Raw genomic sequence first — 23,335 nt, 5'->3', positions numbered from 1 at the left:
TTCAACTATGTCATGTGCGCCTAAAATATGTCCTCTAGCACAACTTTTTCATAAGCATTTGTTCTTAATTTCATTCACCAATGATAATTAGGACTGTTTACCATGAGTCATGTAATAGTACCCATGGAATCAACACTATGAGTCTTCAAACATATCCACTCCAAGATGGCCCCCACAGGCAGCCCCTAAATAAGTATACTCTTTTGATCAGCCCCTAAATAAGTATACTCTTTTGATCAACCACTAAAGAAGTATACTCGTTTGATTTGCCATTAATATAGGCAGCACTAACCGCGTCTCTGCCTTGATGATATCTCCTCGTGATCGGTAGCCAAACATGCCTACAAACCAAAAAAATCTATAATAACGCAAATTACTTTTCCGGGACTAGTGCCCCAAGCATAACACCGATAAATCAACAGTTTTTAAAACGGAGCTCCCAGCATGTAATGGTGGGAAGACCCGTTTCGGAATTAATTCCCCCAAGATGGCCAACAAAAGGCTCCTCCGCAAAAGAAACGTGTCTACGGCCCACACGTAATCACAATGACCACGCGGAAGTTGCAGCATATAATCAACCCCCGGACGCACACTTCTCAAGATGCGGTCCAGAGGTTGCAGTGTAGGTTACTAAGCCGAGCGATCCCGTAATCCAAGTAAGCGTTTTTCTTCCCTACAGGTCCCGAACGTGAGAGGACAACCACGACCCTTAAATCACGCCATAATATATATTTTTTGGCAGTGCTACCAGATATTGAAATCACGGTACCTTGTACTCCTGAATATTGCCGCATACTAAATGGCCACCTTTGTCCTGATTTCTCCCCTTAGATTGGAAGGGATACGAACAACACTCCGGGGCCAAGTTAGGTCTCTTTTCATGTATGTAATAGTCTGTAAACAACAAACTATTAATAGAGGGTCCGAGGAATGTTTATAGACCAGCCTAGGTTAAATTCCTCACAACTCATACATATACAACAAGGAAACCTAGGGGTCTAAAAAAAGAGGATTATTAAGAACCTCTATGTACTTGACTGGAAGTCTAAGGTAGTACAACCAGATACAGCCAAGGCTAACTAGTTCTGGCTTGGGACAAGGAATATCAAAAATGTGGGCCACCAATGATTGTAGAGGAAACACATTTTTAGGATTCCCATCAAAAGATTGTATGATCAATATTATCACTTGGTAATCCTATAAGGGTCGCATGTCTCTAGATCATTGAGACGGAGATCATACCCTTTATCAGGAAATGGGATTCCGACCCACAATCACTTTAGGACCATGTGACTCTGATCTGATGGGATCAAGTGCAGTGCAAGAAAAATTATGACAGTGGTGAATTTAAAATAGGATCGAGAACCACAAGAAAAAGATTTTTTATTTATTTAGGAAAAGAAGGGCCTCTTCCTGTTAAAAACAAGAACAGTGCAGTAATATATGTATCTTGCAGTTTAACCAAATACCTGCAAGGGGGCCAACATGTTTCAGCTTCTTGGGAATAGGACCCTAGGCTTTCTTCAGGGCCTCTGTTCTAACTTATAAATGCTACTGCAAGTGATAGATAATGTGCTAAATCAATTCAAATATTTTTTTGTGAAATTAAGTGATAACAAAAGAAAGGATATTATTTTCCATCATCTGTTAAACTTCTCCGTGTCACCTGGTGTCTCAGACATCCAGTGTGTCAGGGGAACAGACCTCACCTCTCCTGGACCTGACTCAGGAATAGTGAGACCCTGATCTGTCCGTCGTTGCCTCTGGCTGGTACCGACTCGGTACCAGCCAGAGGCAACTTCCAGTCAAGTACATAGAGGTTCTTAATAATCCTCTTTTTTTAGACCCCTAGGTTTCCCTGTTGTATATGTAATAGTCTGTCTCACTTTTTTGTGTGGTGTGTATGCTACAATAACGAGTGCGAATGAAAGCAAGTTGAGACACTTGGTTTTAATCACTTGGCATCAGCCCGTTTTTATCGTATAATCGCATGGATTCGAGAGCACAGATAACATATGTATCTGTGGATGGTGTATGTTGCAATATGTCATTATACCGTGGGGGCTTGTACCCCATAACCGCAGTGTTTTCTTTCTCTTACAGATACTACATGATCAATACTAGCGTATGTACTAATGCATGCCTTAAATTTTACAGTATTCTAAAGTAAATATCTGTTTAATTTTCTAGTATCTCACTTGAGCACGTTTAGGAGTGGCGAACAAAGGGCTGGTCCCTGCGTAGTCCAGAAGAAGAGCTTGAGGAGCTCGAAACATGTTAACAAAAACCGCTAGGCACACCTAACTCATTGTTAGTAGGATCCCTAGAACCCCGTTTTTAATGTACCACCCGGGAGCAAGAATACATTATTTATTGCTCACTAGGCAGGTAGTTTTAATCCACTGCACACATACCACTCCATCTTCACAATGCACCTTGCACCACACATAGTCCACAAATCAAAGTGCTCCTGCGTAGTTCGCTAGTCGCAGCACGCCCCAGTCCGTAGAGGGCTGGGATGGCCCCAATGATGAAGCATGTCACCGTGGGGAAACCCTGGTGAGTGAGGGGACACAAGAAAGAAATATCATTTTTCTTTCTCCAGCTTATTAAAAGCTATTCCAACTCAATTGAGTGTTATGAATACCATTTACTGACAAAACCAGGCTTTTGATCCTTGGTCACAAGGGTCTTATGTTTAATCTGCAAAGCTACAACATGGTCTACCCCACACACATTCACAAAACACTAATGTGTAGATGTGTTAGCCAAACAACAAGCTAATGTGGGTCAGGCAGTTTTACGTACACTATTTCAAACTACTGCAACAGCTACAGGTTAGCCACTGCGTTAGGATATTACTGCTGTACATTCTATGCATAGCATGTGATCTACAGCTCACATGCCTCGAACGGAAAATGCTACTTACCAAGTATGCATCTGTGCTTGGCATGTAGAGCTGTAGAGTCGCATGCGCCCACCCACCTCCCCGGTCACCCGTATCTGTTCCAGTACTATCTTTCTTAGATAATCACACATGGACATCTCTAATCTACTCTTACTTACTCCATTCTCACCCTCTGTGGGAAAACAATCTAACAATGGAGTCGATGCCCATGCGCACTATCACCGGAAGGAGGAGTCATCTACCTTGTGACTGGAAAGACTTCTTCGAACAAAAACAAAGTGCAAACATCCGGGCCCAACACCGGATGGCGATCTATGCATAGCATGTGACTCTACAACTCTACATGCCAAGAACAGATGCGTACTGGGTAAGTAGCATTTTCCTTTCTGTATAACACCCAGGGCCCGATTCATAAAAGTAATCTGAGACAAAATCCTAAACGTACTACTTTTGGTATTCACAGAAGGCATTTAGTAGTAGTGAAGTTAGGATTCATAACTTTACTACTACTAAACTGAGACAAAATCCTAACTTTACAGCTTTCGGTATTCACAAAAGGCATTTTGTAGTAGTAACGTTAGGAATCCTAACTTTACTACTACTAAATGCCTTCTGTGAATACCAAAAGTAGTAAGTGTAGGATTTTGTCTCAGATTAGTTCTCTGAATCGACCCGCCAGAGTCTGGAGTGCTCTCTGATGTCAGCTGTATTTATAGCAAATCACCAGAGAAGTATTTTGTCAGAGTGACTAAGGAATGGAAGCGATGCATCTGGTTAACAGCGTTACATCAAATTACTTACTGCAAACAAGTTGCAGCACATCGGATTGCTGACATAGGTGACTGTAGTGCATTACCAGAGTTACTTGCAGTAAACTATTGTATTTCTAAAATGTTACCAGTTATTTGAAAATATAATTGATTGCCTTTCTGAAATGAAATGAATTGCTCTGATGATAGGAAAAGGGATAATTTGGGGACATCTTGGGCCTGTTCTTAAGTTGTCTAATTCTTCTGATTTTTTTACTTTCTTCCCAATTGTTTTTCTTGTAGGGGCTTGTAACAAATAGGAGCGCTATGTGCTGAATCTGCCTTTCTTATTGTTCTCTGCGAGCAAGAAGGTTCCCAGGCTGAAGTAAAGTAACGTTGAAGGTTCTGGAAAAGGTCGTCTCTACCACCCTTCACCAGTTCTGCTACTTCTCCTTCTGACTTTTGTGGTCTCGATCATGGACTCGATAAAACGAGAATGAGGACTTGACTTCACAAGGGTTCTATTTCCTTTCTGGGGTGGGGAGGGGGATGCCTGAGGGATTTGCACTTTTCTGACAAGCTTGGATCACAACCACCAACGTCAAACAAAAAGGAAGATTATTTTGACTGCACCATCCTGAATGCAGAACACTAAACTGATGTGCACCGTCACACCCTGACGCTGCAGCAGAACGTCATTGGATGGAACTGACTATTGCAAATTAAGCGCATATTCATCGTTATAGACATTACGGGAACTTGAACTTTTAATTTTTTTGTAATAAGTTACTCATTGTCAACTGTCCTGCTCATTTTTGCAGTGTATTGGATCGTTCCAGACCAGTATGATGCTAGCTTCTGATTTACTTTAAAAAGTGAAGTTTACTCCTTAGAGACGTTTACACCATTTATTGAAGAACCATTTCTAGGGTGGCATTGGGACCATTCACCTAGCTGTTTTGTGAGAGTGATTGCAGGGAAGGCAGTTCTCTGTGAGCCAAGGGTCTCAATACCACTGATAAGCCACTGACCCCGTTGTATTCTGCCAAAAACAGAACCTCCGAAACATAAGTCTAAAAGAAATAATATTACACATAGGGGGAAACACTGTCCAGAACCACATACCACTATACTGATCACCCCTTGTTGGTCCTGGAAATGTCGCTCTACATTATTTAACCTAAATGTTTTCCTTAGATCTTCTGTTTACCTATGTGACCTTAGCATCCCTTAACTTTTGATAGGGAAGTACATCTTCTTTAGTTATGTATTTTGGGCTTAATTTGTTTCTGCCTACACTCGCCACAAGTTGGCAATATCCGTTCTGTTTTCTGGAAGTTTTGGAGTTGCACTTGAGGGAGACTCGGAGATTCAACAGAACGCATCTTCTTCATCAGGGACATTGAACAGAGGGTTCCCGGACAAGGGAATTCAAGTAGAATGGCATTGGCAGTGGGTTTTAAAGGTATTCTTATGGAAATAGTTTGCAAAAAACACTCTCTCATTCCATTTGAGACTGCCTTTGAAGGATGGTTGATTGCAAAAGTCTTGCTGAATTTAACTTCTTCCTCTGTGGATTTTTTTCTTATTTTTTTTTATTTAGGTTTAGTTGACCGCATCAGCGCCCCACCCACTTCATTGCCGCAAACTAAACACACATATTCGTTGGTTCAGTTTTTTGTGTGTTTTGGTTTCGTGGTGAAAGGGGTGTTTTCTTGCGGTGCAGGAAAACATTTGCCTGCTATACAAACCACAATGGGGATTGCAGACTGCTGAACTTAAGTTTTCTGCTGTGAACTGGACATTTTTTCAGTTGTCTTTACATGTTTCAGCACGGAAAACGGATGATTTCAGGCAAGTTGATTGGTGTATATAGACCCTTAAGTAAACTTTTGCATTCTTTTAGGATGCAAATTGAAAAGTGTTAGATTGACCAAACCAGTTGTGTTTTTTCTGTTACTTACGTTTGTGGATTACTTTTGTTTATTTTGTTTTTAAGATGTGTGGGGGGGGGGGGATTGTGTGTGTCGCGCACACTATGTGGGACCCAAAGATAGATATTTTATAGGGTAAGACACAAAGCTGCTTTATTTGGTATTAAGGCAGTGCACAAGTCACTCAAGCTGTATATGTTGCTACCGAGCACATGGCTAAGGCTGCACCTTTGGTTTGGGGCTTTCCATGTGATTTCCTTGATTTTCCAGGTGTCTCAGCCCATTGAGGAACAGCGGGCATGGTTTTGTTTACTTTACCTATTTGTGAAGGAGTGTGCGACGGGGAGGTGGGAGGATGAAGTAAAATTCAATTTATTGTAACACGGGTGAGGTCTTGGGAAGCAATTTTTATCTCCTGTCGGATGCTGCGTAAACCAGGTCGGTGTGACCCACGGTTATTAAATTGTGAATTAACGAAGCACCATTTCTGAATAAGAAGTAAAATATACGATGAGAAACGTAACTTAAGCTATTTTGTTTTTTGCACAAAATAGGATGTTGAGATTTAAAAAAAAAAGAGAATATTGCCTCTAAAGCAATGCACCTTTAATTTGTGTATGATCATTCACTGGATTTGTGCACGTTCCTTTCTAGTTGTGTATCAATCTGTCTTCAGTAACCCATTTTGCTTGTTTCTAAAAGAGAATTATCACCTAAATTGTTCAAGAGGTCTGGCGTCTTCAGCGCTGCCACCTCCTTCTCTCTTTAGAATGAGCCTTTGGGACCTTTTTACTATTAGGCCCTGACAAGAAAATGCCATGGTTTCATCACAAAATGTTGTATCATAATGCATTGTTTTGTCACAAGTATGCAAGGGGCAGGTAGAAGCTTATTGTCGCCTGTCTCTGCACACTATATGGAAAATTCCTCCATCTGAAAGAAATTGAGCATCTCCTCTAGACCTGTTGGACAGATTTCTATTTTGAATTTTGGGTGAAAAGCTTGGTTCTCACCGGCTGATCATGATGCAGAAACTGAGTACAGCCAAGAAGGAGGCCTGCTTGTGTTTTCCCCTATCTTTGAATTCTATTCTTTAATTGTGTCCACCATTCAGCCATGTAACAAGCAATTGTGGTGGCAGTGATTGCCATCAGACATTTCGAGCCTATGGTAGCTTCATTTGAGAAAGCATGCCCTTGCTGTCTCCTTTCCTCCTCTGTGGTGTCTATTAAATGAGCACTGTAGTGGTTGTTTCTCTGTCCAATGTGATGTTCTACAGCTAACGTTGAATGAAAAGGAACCACTATTCCAAACCCTGGTGATTGGGTTGCAGATTTGAGTTGGGTAGTTTCTGCCTTGTGCATAGTCTTCTCTCAATCTCTCAGAAAAGAACACTTTGAGTTGATGGGAAGGTCTCCCCAGTATTGGCCTGAGGTGCAGGTCAATGTCTGCATAGACTTCCTTTTAATACTGACATTTCATATCTATTTGATGAAACAATCTCCTTGTTGTGCCATTTGTAAACCACGGACTCTAAACCGAAGTCAAAGGATATTCTTCACTATGAATCTATTATGGGAGGATATTTTTCCTTTAAAACATGACCCAGCTTAGAATTTTTTCACGTGTTCCAAAAAACGGGATCTCCATGTAGTTTATATTTTATCTAAACTGTGTCTAAAGATAAAAATGGTCAGACCTGTGCATAATTTTAAATCAAACTAAGGTTTAGATTTTCAAACAATATAAATAAATATCCTCCTTTCAATTAAATTCTAGTTGGATGTATGCTATGCCTATTGATTAAATTCTTTCAAGAACTATGGGATTATATGCATACATTACTACATTAAAATTTCCAACAAACCGATTCACATGTCTCTTGATCTACTTGACCGGGATAGAGATTAAACATGAGAAAGTAGACCAACTGATCTTTGTTTGGAACAATACAGTCAAATAATAAACCTGTGCAGAATTGTTTCTAATGATTCGTTCAACAGCTTCAATTTGTATCCTTCAGTCAGAAGAACAAACAAAGCCATCCCTCTATTTTGACTTGGCCCAGGCTTCTTTTAATCGGTCCTGTGATTGATGGGATTAAGATCTGCCAGTTCACATTAATGCTCACTAACTTAAAAGGGTCAGTTGTGGTTAAACCAAATTAACTTCCATTTGTTCATCAAGTATGTACACCAAATGTATTTTAAGGAAGGAGGTAAGTCTGGAGAGAGCACATAGTGCGTAGCTACTCACCTTCTGAACCCTTATGCCTTCAGAATGCTTTTCAGATTGTTTTTGACCTTAGTCCAGCTCCCCCCTCAGACACATTTCAAAATTATAACCACAGGTAGTGACTCTGGCCACACTCCTCCACGATCTTCCTCTTTGCTCACAATTTAGGGAGTGAGGGTAGTGAAATGAATTGGCAAAGGCTCTCCGATTATCAGCCTCTCTAGTAATTGGGAAGCCATTTTGGTAGTTGTCGTTCATGTGAAATGTTTAGAATGAAGTCTTCAGTTTAATGCCATTCCAAGAACATATCTGTACATGAACTGGACCAGCTGCCACATGTTGAATAGATCTTAACATAGTTTGCTTTTACAAAGGCTTTCACACAAAATGGAAACTGCTCCGATCATAACCAAATCAAAGGTGCTTACTTCTTGCCCCACCCAAAAACAAGTATGGAAAAAAACCAGGCCTACTCAAAAGTTGAAAAAATGGGGAGTGCTCTAGACGTATATATATCTTTTTTGTTGTAATGGTTATGTTTTTACACCATTCAGTGTTAAGAGTTCATTGAACTCGTGTGTTTTTTATTGGGAATACAAGTCGGTGAGACTTAGTGACCTGCACAGGGACCCTGCAAGAGTTAAACTGTCACTGCTACTGTGTGAGGACTAGATTGATCTCCAGATTGCCTAGTTACCAACCTGGTTAGGCTCCAGGTTGTTGCTTACTTAATTCAGGAACAGTGGCATGCCAAAGTGGCCTGTATATTTAAAACTATATATATATATAAATTGTTTGTTTGCCACCCGTCCACTTGTTCAGATTAGTGTTTGTTTCAAGTCAGGACAATGTGATGTATTGGGACAACATGACTGGGGGTATCTTTGAATTTTTCAAATCCTGTCACAACATCAACCATTCTTCAGCTTTACTTCTTCATAGCAATGAATACAAAGTAATGCCCTATTGGTCTTTCTGTGGCTTTATATTGGTTCTGTTTCAGAGTTTAAGGCTACATCTTAGTTGAAGAGTTGTAAATTTTCTAGCAACCAACCTATTCTATTGAATGCAGGATGTTGGTGGCTAAATCCCATCTTTAAAAAATCTGAATATTCATCAATTATGCTATTGCTCTTAAATGTATCATCTATTGCATATTCCACTTGTCAATACTTTTTTCAAAATGTGTCTACTTTTTACAGTTTTGAGGTTGAACTATTATAAATTCCAACTTTGTGAATTTTGCTTCCCAAACGCCTGCCTTTGGGTAACCCCCCTAGGTTGTGGGGGAATTAGCATTTTCTCTTAAGTGGGGCTGCTGTGTGTTTAGGTGCTATGAACTTCCTCCAACCAGACTTTCCGGATGTACTCCCAGTAGATCGCATACAGTATGTTTTTTCACAGGGGTTCTAATAATGTATTTTGTCTTAGCCTGGTATACACTGTTCCACTGTGACGTGTTGTAAAGAACTGCAGCTGAGATGACAACTGGGTGGTGGCTTATTTTCAGAATGGTGAAAGTATGTAACCATAGAGGGACTGGAGTTCTGATTATAGATAGGAGGAAAATGTCTGTGACTATCTTTTACAGACTAGGGCTCGTGTTTGGGTTGGTGGTCATGTGGAGATCAACATATATTGTCCACAATTCTCATTGTTTGTAGTCCACAGGTCTGGAATACATGGAGCCTGTGTTTCCCACTCTGCTTTCACTCAAACCAATTCCCTGAAAGATGCCTGTATTAAGTGCTTGGTTAACCTCACGCTAAACCTCTCTCTCTCAAAGCAGGAGTTGCAAAGGTCTCTGTGACATATTCTTAATTAAGGCTTCGGTACAGGCATGAACGGGGTGACGAATATCGTCATAAGTGGCAGCCTGAAACTTGTTTCGTTAATCATTAGGACTGGGTGACAGTCCACAGTTGGGGCTATTTTCTGCTGAACCTTCCATGTGTACTCTGGTGTAAATTTGGAACGGAAGCAATGCCTCCTAGATCAGCTGGTGATTCCTTGAACCATCTGTGAGAGCTGAAAAAAATGACAGAACACACAGTATAATAGGGTATGTTAGTTATCTGTATGAAAGAGAATGACTGCTGTGCTTTCTGTGTAACATGTGCACAATGGGCTCTTCGGGGAGTCACACTGGATCCTGGGACCACATGAAAGACTCAAGGTGGATTGCTCAGTTGCTTTCTCAGTCTGATACTTGGTGGTGGGACCAGGCTGGACTTTCAGCTGGTCCTTGCACCAGACTCTAACCTTGCCCTCTAGCCTCAGCGTTCTTTGCAAGTTGTTTGGAGGTATGTACTCACTCTTGTAGGAAGTTTCAATAGAATAAATGACTTCTCTCTGCTAATCCTGCAAGCTGATCTTGAAGTGATCTAGGGGTGAGGCCTGGGATTGACTTTGTGGCTTGATTAGTATTGTAGACTGATTAATGGAGGCGTGTATCGATTATTTTTTTTCTACTGGTTTGGAATGTGTAGCGTGTGGTTGTTAATAATTAGCCATCAACGTTGGTTAGTGGACAAAATACCCGATAATGACCTCTGTAAACCGAAGTCAGACATTCCTAGTGTTAAAGTATGGAGTCAATGACCGCAAGAAGTAAACAGCTGAAATATAGGAACCTTATGAAACCTGCAGTGTTGCATGAAGAGAACAAGAATGCGTGTGTATGAGATAAAGGGCTTCTTAATCAGTGCTGTGTAATTCAGACATTTTGCTACATGTGACTAATTGTATTTTTTTACACCTGACCTTTTCTCAAACATTTCTTAAACTATTTTGGTACGGCTTAAAATTCCCACCCTGTACAGTAGGAATGAAAACTGGGTTAGGGTTTAGCCCTAGGGAGGGGTGGAGTGAGGATAGGTCTTGAAAGAGAAATGAACTACTCTGATTCATTGTTTTTGCAGATTATCCAGTTTACTTGGATTTTTATTTTATACATAGAATGTTTCTTAATTCACGTCATTGCTGTTTTTTTTATTTTCTTGTCGAAAGAAATGTAGCGTTTTCTTTAGCCATTAAAACAAATATCTTGTTTTTTTTAAATATTGAAAATAAAGCATTTAATACCCTGTTGGTGTCCAAGTGTGTGCCGTTGTAGTTTTGCCTTTTAGGCATAAATTGATTTTGTCCGAACGACATTATACACAAAAATAACAGAAACTGTGAATGATCCCCAATATCATCAGTTTAAGCTGCAACAATTTGAGCGGAAGGGGGTAAACAAAGTGACCATAGCAAAGGTTTAACAAACATCATTAATAGCGGATCGGGATTCAGTAATTCCAATTATACCCCTTGTCCAGGGAGTACCCATCAGCCTTCTCCTACCAAACTAAATTCATCCAACTCTTCCAAGAATTTCCATGCCATAACGCCATTCACCTCTCCTGATGATAACTGGTATTTGCAAACATTTTCCAAGGGGCCAAACAGTAAGGTCTGTAATGTGACCACGGGCTGCATTGATGATATCAGGGGATGGGAGGTGGTAGGTGTAGGTGGTGTGAAGAGTGTACATGATGGTGTACTGAGTTGTGGAGTTACTTTGAGGATTTCATTCCATACCGCCCTCTAAATTAAGGCCCTAGTCTCTAGAAGTGGAAAATATTTGACTATATAAATGTGTTATGCTGTATCTGGGTTGCTATCCCTCTACTGTATCCTGGGGATAAGCCATCTTTGCTTGCTATCACTACATTTGGAAAGTCAAATGTGCAAAGGAAGTCATTTTCCTCCAGAGGAGTACATTTCTAAAGACCCCCACGCCTGGGCCTCAGGTGAGGCACATAGAGGCCCTCCCCGTGTCAGGCAGAGGCAAGCAGCAGGATACAGTCCAGATCCATTTGCTGCAGGGCAGTTGCTGGAAAGACCTCTTGTAACTTGTATCCCTGTAGCTTGAGCAGGTCAGGCTGATGACCCATGGAGTCCACTTCTTTGTCCAAGTACAAGAGAGAGCATGTTGAGTCCTTCAAGGCTCCTTTCAGGTCACAGGCAGCCGGTTCCGTCCTCTTCCTTTCTTCCTCAGGTCCAGCATTTTTCTAAAATGAATCTTCGAGATACCTCATTTGTGCCTGGCAAGAGCTGATGGGTGGGAAAGGCTCCTGCTCTTTCCCTAAGCAATCGGGTAAAAGTTGCCATGACCAACCCTACTTACCGTCTTTGTGAAGATTTTCCCCATCAAGAAATGTGCCCTAGAATGCAGATTGGATTACATCAGCTCAGAATATCACCAATGTTTCAACATTTTCAGACTAGGCAAAGAAAGTAATAGAAACGTTGGGTGCTTAAGATGTATGGGATGAACTCATTTTCATATATCCAAATGACCCCATTTCCAGAATGTTTTATTATAGGACTATCCCCATCTCTGTAAAACAACACCCTAGTTTGGGTTGAATGGTCAATATGAAAAGACAAATAGGGGGGTCCAGATGGGACGTTTGGAGAACATATCCTCATTATATGGTACAAAGAAAGAAATTGATCTGGACGTTGAGGAGTTTATTTCTAACAAGAGGGATACTGACAGGGTAAGTGTCTCGGGATGCATTAAAGGTTGCCCCAGGGGTAAGGCGATTTTATATAGTGATTAATATTGAAAGACTAACTCTGCTGCAATATACTAAAATGACCAAATAACTGGCAGAGGCAGAAAGGAGTTTTAAAGAACATGACTTCTTAACCTAGTTAACAAAGGTTATAGCCAATAGAGGTACAAATAATATGCTGACGATTAGGGAAAGGAGGTAACAGACATGATAGCTTTCTAGCTAAATGACTAAAGTTCAGGGCAAACCATAAATATATTCAAGATATGAAACAATGCATGTTGGATTGAAGATTGGGGAATTTCAAATAAATTATACTCTTTAGAAGTACAGAATGAGGGGCAATGAAGTCCAGCTATAGGCCACTGCTCCCCAAAAATTGTCAAGGGACAGATAACTAGGGCGAAAATGTAAGAGGATAGCATTGAAGTACCTAAAGTAGAAGGCAGCAGCAACAAATGACTTCACTGGATCATTTTAAAAAGAATTATTTCAACTATTCACCCCATCGGGCAAATCCTCTTCACATTCATTGCCAGAAACCAGGCAATTACAGATACTATGGTAGAGGGTAATACTGCTGCGATTACCAAAGTGGGAAAAGATGCAGTTCAATGAGTAATGCTGATTCATGTGGAAGCTAAAGCTCATACCAAAGCACTGGTTAACTGAACTGAGTTTTCAATCATCGCCAATACATCCTGGTTAGTTGGGAGGATATTAAGGAACGACAAATGTTTGAATACATATGGAGGGTGGCTCGCCTGGACAAAAATTCTGATGAAAGAACGGGCCAGTGGTCTTCATTCTTTCGATGCCGAAGAGGCGGTATACTAGGCAACCTTGTACTTCCAGAGTAAAACCGTAAATCCTGCGGGATTTGGAGAAAGGTGTATTAAGTGGATGACTGCTAATTAGGCAGCCCTTGAACCCCTAGTATTCGTTAAGGTTTGCTGCTTGGATACGTTTGAACAGGGGAACCAGACAAGGCTGCAACCTCGATCCAGTCCTCTCCGTCCTATTGATGGAACTGCTGACATTTTATATAAGTAACTATAAAAGGGGTCGTATTTGGTCAAGCGTAACATAGAATTAAAATGTTTGCCAATGATATCATGGTGTCTAAAAGACCTGATCACATGTTCAGGAAACTGGACTGCTTTCAAGAAGTTTCTGGATTAAAAGAAAAAGCTATCAAAGCCAGAAATGTGACATATATGACCAACTCTGGAAGAAATGGCATCTTTTGATTGGCCAATGGAAGTGAAAGATATTCCCGGGAGCTTACAAATCACAAATACACACACTTCTTTAGCTATAACACTTCCTTCATCGGTTTCGCATTTCATTCATCACATATGCGAGAAATGTATGTGCTAAGAATTTTGTGGAAACCGAAACCAGTGGCTTCATAGTTTTTTGAGGAGGCAGAATGCTTTACCAGTTTCATATTTCATTCATGACGTCTGAAACATTCTACCTCTAGACACCTATGAAGCCACTGGTTTCACTTTTCCCAAAATTCTTGGCAACTCAATTTCTCACATGCTCAGTGGCCTCCAGCCAAGAAGTTAGGCCCCAGGAAATAAAGTCCAGTCCTCTTTATTGAAGGCATGGGGACAAAGCAGCTATCCACAGCCTCATCGATGTCCATGAAGTAAAACAGCTGCGGTGGCCGCAAGACAAAACCCACATCCCTTTGACTTAAAGGCAGAGCCTTCACAACCATGAGGCCAGAAGAAAAAAGTAGGTGACACCATGGTATTGTATTGCAGCATTTATATTGTGCTTACTACCCCTATGTGCCTTTGTGGGGTGATGAAGATTCTCAAGAAAGTGTTACTCACGTAGGGAGACTGCCACTTTGCACGAAGTCAACCAACAAAGTAGGAACATTCAAGCTGTAGAAACACAGATAAGTGTTTCATTAGTAGCACACCCTCCTCATTTAAAACAACCCTAACTTCAGCCAATCTGGTGGAAGTGTGCTCCTTCTCCCATATAGATGCCACCATAGTTTAGATAGTTCAATGAAGAATACAGATCGTAGTCGTTTGCCTGACTTGGAAACATGGAAGATTGCAAAGCTGTAGAACTGGAGATAGAGGTAATTGATTTCATCTCCAGCAATGGAACTTTCATCTATTCATGTGCTTTTATCAGACTAGCAAACAGTACACAACTTTTGAATAGAGCTGCAAGAAGGCTCACTTTATTTAAACAGGCGGCACAGAACATCCTGTCCCACTGCTGAATCGACTGCGGCATTCAAGTCTTTGCTGTAAGGCCTGTTGAAGATATGCCTGCTTTTCCACATGACTGAATGACAAATGTCATGTAAAGACACTCTAGCATATAGTGTTGTTGTTGCTATGCTTCTGGTGGAGTGTGGCCTTACTCTGCCCTAGGCACAGGGTCAGACTGATTTGCATATAGCCATGTCTGAACTGGGGTGGCAGAGTGGGCTAAAGAACGGTGATGGATCAAACCCAGATCTTTTGACTGGGTGTGAGTGTTTGATTGGTTCAGATGCTCCGTCCATCACCACCCCCTTTTGTACCGCTTTGGCCGCCATAAGTGTGGCAGGGTATGCTCAGACGTGAGTCCCTTGCTCACTTTGCCACTGGATTCAAGCAAGCCGGGCTGAAGACGGCTGGAATGCCAGAAACCGGTCCTCGGAAGCTTGTTTCCGGTCCAGGGAAGGCATGGCTTGGCAGTTCAGGCTGGACTGTTCCCATGAGGCACAGGTTCAGACTGATTTGCATATAGCCATGTCTGAACTGGGGTGGCAGAGTAGGCTAAAGAACGGTGATGGATCAAACCCAGATCTTTTGACTGGGTGTGAGTGTTTGATTGGTTCAGATGCTCCGTCCATCACCACCCCCTTTTGTACCGCTTTGGCCGCCATAAGTGTGGCAGGGTATGCTCAGACGTGAGTCCCTTGCTCACTTTGCCACTGGATTCAAGCAAGCCGGGCTGAAGACGGCTGGAATGCCAGAAACCGGTCCTCGGAAGCTTGTTTCCGGTCCAGGGAAGGCATGGCTTGGCAGTTCGGGTTGGACTGTTCCCATGAGGCACAGGGTCAGACTGATTTGCATATAGCCATGTCTGAACTGGGGTGGCAGAGTGGGCTAAAGAACGGTGATGGATCAAACCCAGATCTTTTGACTGGGTGTGAGTGTTTGATTGGTTCAGATACTCTCTCCATCACCAGCCCCTTTTGTACCACTTACTCTGCCCTACAGCAGATGCTTTTCTATGCTGTGATCGAAGGTAATGCATGCAGACAGCCAACATTCAACAGCTTGTTTGAACAATGCCTACCTCTTCGGCTGATGGAGACCAATACTTTATATGAAGAACGTCGGTCCTTGGTATTCTCCCTGTAGAAACTGATGTATGTGTGAACATCTAAGTACTGCAAGTATTTCTCAACAAAAGTTGATGGATTAAAGAAGAAGGGTCTTAGGATGACCGGTTCATAAAGTGAATGTCTATGGGGAATTTTGTTATGAAACTAATTGGTCTGTAAAACATTATTTTTGGTGAAGAAAGATATGACTCTTATGGTGAACGATGGTAAGTCTCCTACTCCACTTGTTGAGGCGAGAAAGTAGAAGCATCGCCACCCACAAAAGGAATTTTAGATCTGTTCTATTGATTGATACAAAAGGAGGCAGCAGGATTTGAATCAACAGTGTTTAGCTCCCATGGAATTCAAGGAAGCCTCCCTGGAGGAAAGACTCTAAAATCAACTTTAATTACCTGCTTTACAATTCTCTACATGAATAAAGATGAAGCCTTATGTCCTCCGGAATCTGAAATGTGCATCCAAGTGAACTCTAAGTAATGAATATCCGAGATTTGTCTAGGCTAGCTTTAGAAAGTATAAAGGGACCTGCTGGAGCTACATGGAGATTGTGTTAAAGCGGTTATCTTTGCACCATGTGCATAATCATTTCCACTTTAAGTTGTAGGTCTTACTTGTGGATAGTACACATCCCTGTGTGGAAATGTCTATACAGTCTGAAAGGATATTCAGATGTACATACTCTTAACACCTTCAGCGCGGCGCGAATTTTCGCGCTGTGCTGAAGGTTCTAATGAGCCTACCGGCTCATGACGGAACGGTTCCGTCATGAGCACAGGTCAACCGACGCTCATGACGGAACCGTTCCGTCATGAGCATCGAAGGGGTTAAGTGGTCTGGGACCATGCAGGCCGGTTCACTGACTTAAGGATGGAGAATCTGTTTCTGTAGTGGGGTCTTGAGTGATTCTTCGACTCATTTGGTGGATACCCAAACAACCTCAAAAGGTCGCTGTACCAAAATTGAGGAGGTCATCCTCATCTAACCAAAATTGGAGAACAATGATTTGCCTTCACCTTCCTCAGCCCTTTGGGGAAATGGAGGAATGGCGTAAGCAAAGAGATTCAACCGGGACTTCAAAAAGGTATTGTCTTGGACGCAGGCTGAATCCGCTCACTTACTACTGGTATTTTTTGTACTGAAGTGTGGTGAACAAGTCAATGGGTTGCTGGATCCACTTTCAAAAGATGTATTCAATGTGGTTCTGGTGGCAGTCCCACTCGTGGTAATCTGGAAGGGTGCAGATGAGCCCATCTGCCGCTGCGTTTTGGCATCATGAAAGATATTCTACTTTAATGATACTCTTCTAATAGAGAATGGGATCTCCTTCCATTGTAATGTAGTACATCAAGGTTGTGTTGTCTTTCAAAGCAAAAAGGAACAAATGCAAGCCTAGCATTATGGTCTTCTACGTGGCTCGAAATGTATAAAAAGCTGCTGATTGTAACCCCCAGCAGAAGTGCAGTTAGTTGGTGGTTGTTGTAGCTTGAACTAAAGCAAATAAACTTTGCTTTCTGCCACTACGAATGTGCTTGTCTGTGCTTTATTTAGAATGAGAGGTTTCCTTTAACAAATGGTGCCGAAACCTGGGATTCACCAAGTCAGAGCCCAGTTGGAGTAACTGCCACGGTTGGAGGACTGGGAGATCCTGATGACTCCGAAGCTTACACCTGCAGGAGGGAGTCAGGTTTCCTGCAGTCACAGTCCACATAATCTCCTGGGACACCCTACAACAGGCAGCCCAGCTTTCAGAATCCTCCCGAATCAATCATTAATAAATTGACTCACATCGTTAAATGCAATTGTCTTCTTTGAGGTAAGGAAAACATTGACTGCAGATATGTTGATGAGTACAATTCCCCAGTGAGGATAGTGATACTGGTGGTGTAATTCTACTGTTCTAATATGTCTTTATAGAGTTCAGTGGGTGGTTTGAGCCCCTTAATGTTCCAGTGCTTTTATAAGACGAGTATGGGGTCTTGTGTGAATAAAAATTGTCGTTATATTGGTAAGTGTTGTTGGAATAAATATCTGGAAGTCCCAACAACGAATCCCGCCGCGGGGATGTCTGACATGGTTTGTTATTAAGCAAAAGGGCCTGCAGGCAGGCCTTTTTAGAACAGTGGCATAAATATACTAATAACAATCCAAATTTACAAGGGCTTGAATTGGCTCCTTTGGCAAAATAAAGTTGGGTTATTTGTGACAATGTTTAATGGCTAGGGAAAGACTGGGAAAGATTTGATTGTTACAATATGAGGCCTTACATTGTTGGGATGAATAAGCATGGGCCAGAAACTATGGGGTCCCCTGGGAGGGAACGAAAAGGGGAAGAGCCGAGCCTACAAAAAGAAAAAGAACTAAGTAAAACTGGTAGAGATAGGACGAGAAACAAATGTTGTCTCATAAAGCTTTTGTTCATAAACCTATAGATCATACATCAGTTGTCCACTCTGCTCTCAAAATATACTGACTAATAATTTATTTATTTATTTATTTATAAAGTCTTATATAGCGCGAACGTGACCCACGAGGGTATCAGAGCGCTTTACAATAGAAGAATAAGCCATGGAAAAGGTAGTCAATACAAACAACATGTCAAATTGTCATAGTAGAGCAATAGCATCTGCAGAACAAATTACATTAGACATTGTGCTATCAGCCGCACAGATCTATATCCCATGAAAAACATTAATTAGCAAACAATTGTGGAGCAACATGGGATGTGATAAAAGACATGCAGCCATATAAGTCCCATACTTGGATTTAGGACATTAGTTTGTTCATTAATATACTTTTTACTTCCTTTTTGAATACAGTAAGGGATGTGATTCCACGCACTCTGGGTGGAAGAGAGTTCCAGATCTTTGGAGCAATCCCTGAAAATAATGCCCGATCTACTCCTTATACTCCTGCAGGATCAGAGCAGCACTAAGAACAACATCCTGCTCATGCTGCCCCGACCCTAGAAGCTGCGACCACTGATCAACGATTATTGGAGGTAGAATGGGATGACGATGAAACAAGAAGACTTAGATCAGATACTGCGATGACCAAATAAGAACAGGAAAGGGTACAACACTGCAGCATGCCGTAACGAAAGAGGGTTCAAAGGCTTATGGAAATAGTTTCCCTGACAATTCTTTTAACTTTAGGATGACCCACCACCTACTGCGAATGGTGTTGAACCAAATATATAAGTGATGATTGCTCTATAACTTAAATACACCCCCCCCCACCATTTAAAAAATACATATTTAACCCTTCCGGACCAAACGTTTAACAAACAGGTAGAAAAGTAATTGGATAAAATAGATGAATGCGAGCGCCAGGCATTGCAACAACAAAAGGATAAGGAATAGTAGTCCTCCCAAGATAATGTAGAACAGACAATAACCTATTGTTTTATGCTTGGTAAAGCCCTGCCACCGAAAGCAGTGCCAGGCTTGGAGGTGGCAATCGAAATATGTATATACATGTCTCATGATCACATACTGAATTCACTCACTTTGCCACTCAGTACACTGACATACGAGAAAACATGGAGGAATGGTATTCCCAGACAGAACGCGCATTGAGGGTCACTCCCATGACATTGGATGTTATAGAACAGATGTTTAGTATTATTTTACCTGCTGATTTATGATCAGAATTGAGTAAGGAAGACCGGGCAGAATTTGAGAAAGATTGAAACTCCTTGGCACAGAATGAAAAGGACTGGAAGTCTGGGACTGAACCCCAAGAGGATATTTGGAAACTGGCTGGGCTAGTAAAGAGACTAGAAATGATTGTGCCCCACAAAAATATGGATTGGTATAGCCTCATTGCATGCAAACAGAAGCCTGAAGAGAAGGTGTCAGCCTATTTTTTTAGGATGCAAAAGGCTTCCATAACACATAGAGGGATACCGAGGGACATAAGACTTTGGCAGAGGGCACAGCCCTGGCTCAGCATTATGAGAAAATAGAGCAGCAGGAGGATACGATGAAGGAGAAGTAACATAAGGAGTTAAAACAAAGTACTAATACAACAGAAGCAGCAGTAGCAAAATAGGGAAAGAGGAAGGTGGCTCAGATCAGGACCAGTTAGGCCCCCTCACTGACTAGGAAACACATTTCCTCCAGGTAAATGCCATAACTGTGGCAGCCCTGACCATTGGGTTCGAGAATGTCCACACCCCCGCACACAGAGAGGGAGAGGTAGCAATATGGGCAGAGGTATATCCTAACCGTCGTTTTCCAGTCCTATGCAACAAGAGGAAAATGGACTAGGCAGAATAATGGCTTACCATGCAAAAAAAAAAACACAAGCCCAAACGACCGCCGAGACGATGCATTAAATACCATGCTACGATGAATACTATGGGGAAGATTAGGACTAGGGAGGCCCAGGAGGGTTGGTAAATATAAGTCTGTTCCCCTAGATTTAAGTGGCCCTTATGTGATGGCGACCGTAGAGAACACCCCTGTTAAGTTGCTAACACACACCAGGGCCTCTAACTAAACAGACCTTTCCCCAGGTCCCACTCTTCGGCAAAGTAAATGAGTCTGTGGTGTTTCATTGTGCCAGTCACTAGTCCCATATCCCAGACGTTGCACTATACAATTGGTCCTATAACAGACAAACATGAATTTCTAATCTCAGACAAGTGTGCTTTTAACTTTATAGGACTAGGTTTGTTGATGAAAATAAATGCGGTCATCAGGTCTACAGCAGATGGGATTTATGTGGAATGCTATTCAGACAATGTGACCATGATGACAAGATCTGCGTTATGCGGCATATTGCACATCCCTCCTGAGCATCTGAAGGCGAAAAAGCACAGAAGATGGGCCACGCACACCAACAACACAGTAAGAATGAATTTAGACGTCGTACACATTACAGTCAAAGACAACACATGCTCACGGAGGTTACCCCAATACAGAATACCACAGAAGAGTTTGAAGGGATTGCATTGGATAGTTGGGAATTAGTAAGAGAGGACGAAGTGAAAGAAATATCAGTGACCCCTTTTTAACAGCCCCCATACTCCAGGTCTTGAAAAAGGGAGATGGTAAGAAGAAAGGAGATTCTTGGAGGTTCATAGTTGACCTAAGAGATTAACAAGATAGTGGTACCCCAGTTCCCTGTAGTGCCTAGTATTGTTAATATACTATCTACGTTGCCCCTGAGGAGTCCAATTTTTCTGTGATAGATTTAAAGAATGCTTTCTTCTTTATCCCTCTTTATAAAGATAGCATGCATCTCTTCACCTTCAATCGAGGGGGGGGGGGGTTCACTGCTTTTAATTTAAAAGGATTCCCCAGGGCTTCTCTGAAAGTCCCTCTGTATATATTCAGGCGTTAAAAAAGGGATTGGATGGGTCCCAATGGCAGCCCTGGTGGTCTTATTTTGATAATATATATTTTTATTGATATATATATGGCATTCAATAAAGGTGTTCCAACGGTATCCCCTGTGTGCCTCTCTCTGTTCCTCATGGAGTGGATTTCTTGGATATTTTCGCGCCAGTCAGAGGCGCGTGGGAGGCCCCGTTACATCAAGAGGCTCGAGGCTCACTGACAACCCGCTGTCCGCAGCACACAGATTCTTCAAGGTATTGAATTACCTCCAGCCCACCTTGAGACATACGCCTGCACCCTGAACTATTGCGCCATGCAGCCGGTCACTGACAGGGAGACTAGGTTGTTTATAATTCCCCCAGAATTTTTGGGAGTTGTGACTTTTGCAGGCTGCAAGCAATGTGGAGCAGAATATGTCGGTGTGGTTATTCTTATGCTCCCAGATCTTGCGCTTGTACTTCGTAACACCCTGACCTTTGCTCTATTGTTTTCAATTAGGCTGTCACAGGCTAGTAGTCATAACTCCCTATTTAGTTCCCTTTTCATGGATCTTGCCGGTGGCAGATTCCAAGGCCTTGCCAGGTTAAAGGTCAATTGGTGGACCTTGCTTTTTGCTGTTTTTTGGCATGCATGCATGTATGGTTGTTACTAAAGTCTCCCATAGGGTAATGAAATTTTGGGGATTAGCTGGCATTGCGGCTATGTTAGGCCTGTTGTGACTCTACCCTTAGCCCACAATGCACCAGTACAAAGACCCCACTTCAGATGTTTTCCAGCTCAGTTGGTGAGTAGTGTAAGCAAAATGTAGTATCAAAGACCGAAAAAAGAAATATGTCCCGTGCGTTGCGGACTATAGCCTTGGTGATTACATCTAATCATCACCAGATTACAGGGAGGAAGATGGGTGCATGTGAATTTACAGCACTACAAACAGATGGCAACAGGGTAAGTAACATTTCCATTCACAGCGTTTGTGGCTGTAACTGCTGTAAAGAAGTTCCTTCCTAAGGTGGCTAGCGAGCGGATGATGCATGTGTTTGAAAATATGTCCTCAGTACTGTATGGCCAACCAAAGCCTGCTCTATGGGGTGTACGCTTCACTTTGCATAACATGCTTGTATACATTTAAAAATCCATCTAGCCATGCCTGCCTTGATAATGGGGTTTCCCGTGTAAGGCTTAGTAAAAGCCACAAACAGTTGCTTGTCTTATGAGTGGATCTGGTCCTGTTAATGTCATATATTCGCACCCTTTTAACATCTAAAGGGTGTAACACTCTTTTTGCCGCATATTGTGGCTGCAGAAAAATGTCAACTCAATTTTCTGGTTAACCTCAAAAGACGTTACAACTTTGGGCAGGAATTTTGCATTGGTACCACCATATCCCTATGAACCTGAATGAAAGGCTCCTCTACAGTCCAAGCCTGCAGCTCACGGTTTCTCCTTGGAGATGTGATAGTAATGATAAAGGCTAACTTTCATGACAAGTACTACATGCCACAGGAGGGTGTTGGTTTGAAAAGAGGCTCATGTATGTGGCAAGCACTACATCAAGGTTCCAAACAGGAGCTGGAGGCTTCTTTGGGGGACTCATTCTCTTACCCCACAAACACTTTGATAACCAGAATCTTAAAGATATACAAATGCTCCCTATTCTGCATAGAGGTTGCTGCTGCAGCTAGGTTTAGACAGATAGAAGCATGTGCCAACCCAGCTTTGTGCAAGAGATAATCCATAACTTGCATTTGCTAAGAGACATTAAAGGTGTATATGTGTAAGAATGCTATAAAGAACAAATCTTTTCCACTTAGTCACAATACAGGTGCTTGGACGGTTTACAATACTCACACAGGATTTGCATACACTCCTCTGATTTTTTGATGTGATCGAATTCTAAGACCTCAGGTGCCAGATGACTAGATTAGGTTGGTGGGGTCTAAGTGACCATGATTCTGAATTTAACAGTCCGATTTCAGGAACAATTTTTCATGTGGATGTACTGACCTCTCTAGATGCACAGAATACCAAGGTTTCCTTGCCCACATTGATGCCCCAAGGGTGAGTTTCATGGACTCTTGCTTTAGTTTCCTGATTACGTAAGGGATGAACAGAAGTGGAGAAAAAGCTTAAGCAAGTATCCCTGACCAGTTCATTCATAGTGTGTAGTACATGCAATGTAGATGTGGATATCATTTTGCATGGTGGTAAACAGGTTAATGGCGGGAGTGC

At 41.9% G+C, this 23,335-nt stretch overlaps 1 protein-coding gene across 3 annotated transcripts in view; it reads left to right on the top strand.

The window, feature by feature from the left end:
- The window catches only part of LLGL1 (LLGL scribble cell polarity complex component 1), a 380,653-nt gene extending 374,452 nt beyond the window's left edge, over nt 1–6,201 (top strand). For all 3 annotated transcript variants that reach the window (XM_078665185.1, XM_078665184.1, XM_078665186.1), the window contains one exon: nt 3,961–6,201. In XM_078665185.1, the coding sequence (XP_078521311.1) occupies nt 3,961–3,970 (10 nt within the window). In that variant the 3' untranslated portion in view covers nt 3,971–6,201. The remainder of the gene's footprint in view (nt 1–3,960) is intronic.
- Nucleotides 6,202–23,335: the final 17,134 nt, after the last annotated feature.

The sequence above is a fragment of the Lissotriton helveticus genome, chromosome 10 (genome assembly GCF_964261635.1).
Source record: "Lissotriton helveticus chromosome 10, aLisHel1.1, whole genome shotgun sequence".
NCBI lineage: Eukaryota > Metazoa > Chordata > Amphibia > Caudata > Salamandridae > Lissotriton > Lissotriton helveticus.
Note: the sequence above shows the minus strand (reverse complement) of the source record. Positions and strands in the feature narration are given on the sequence as shown.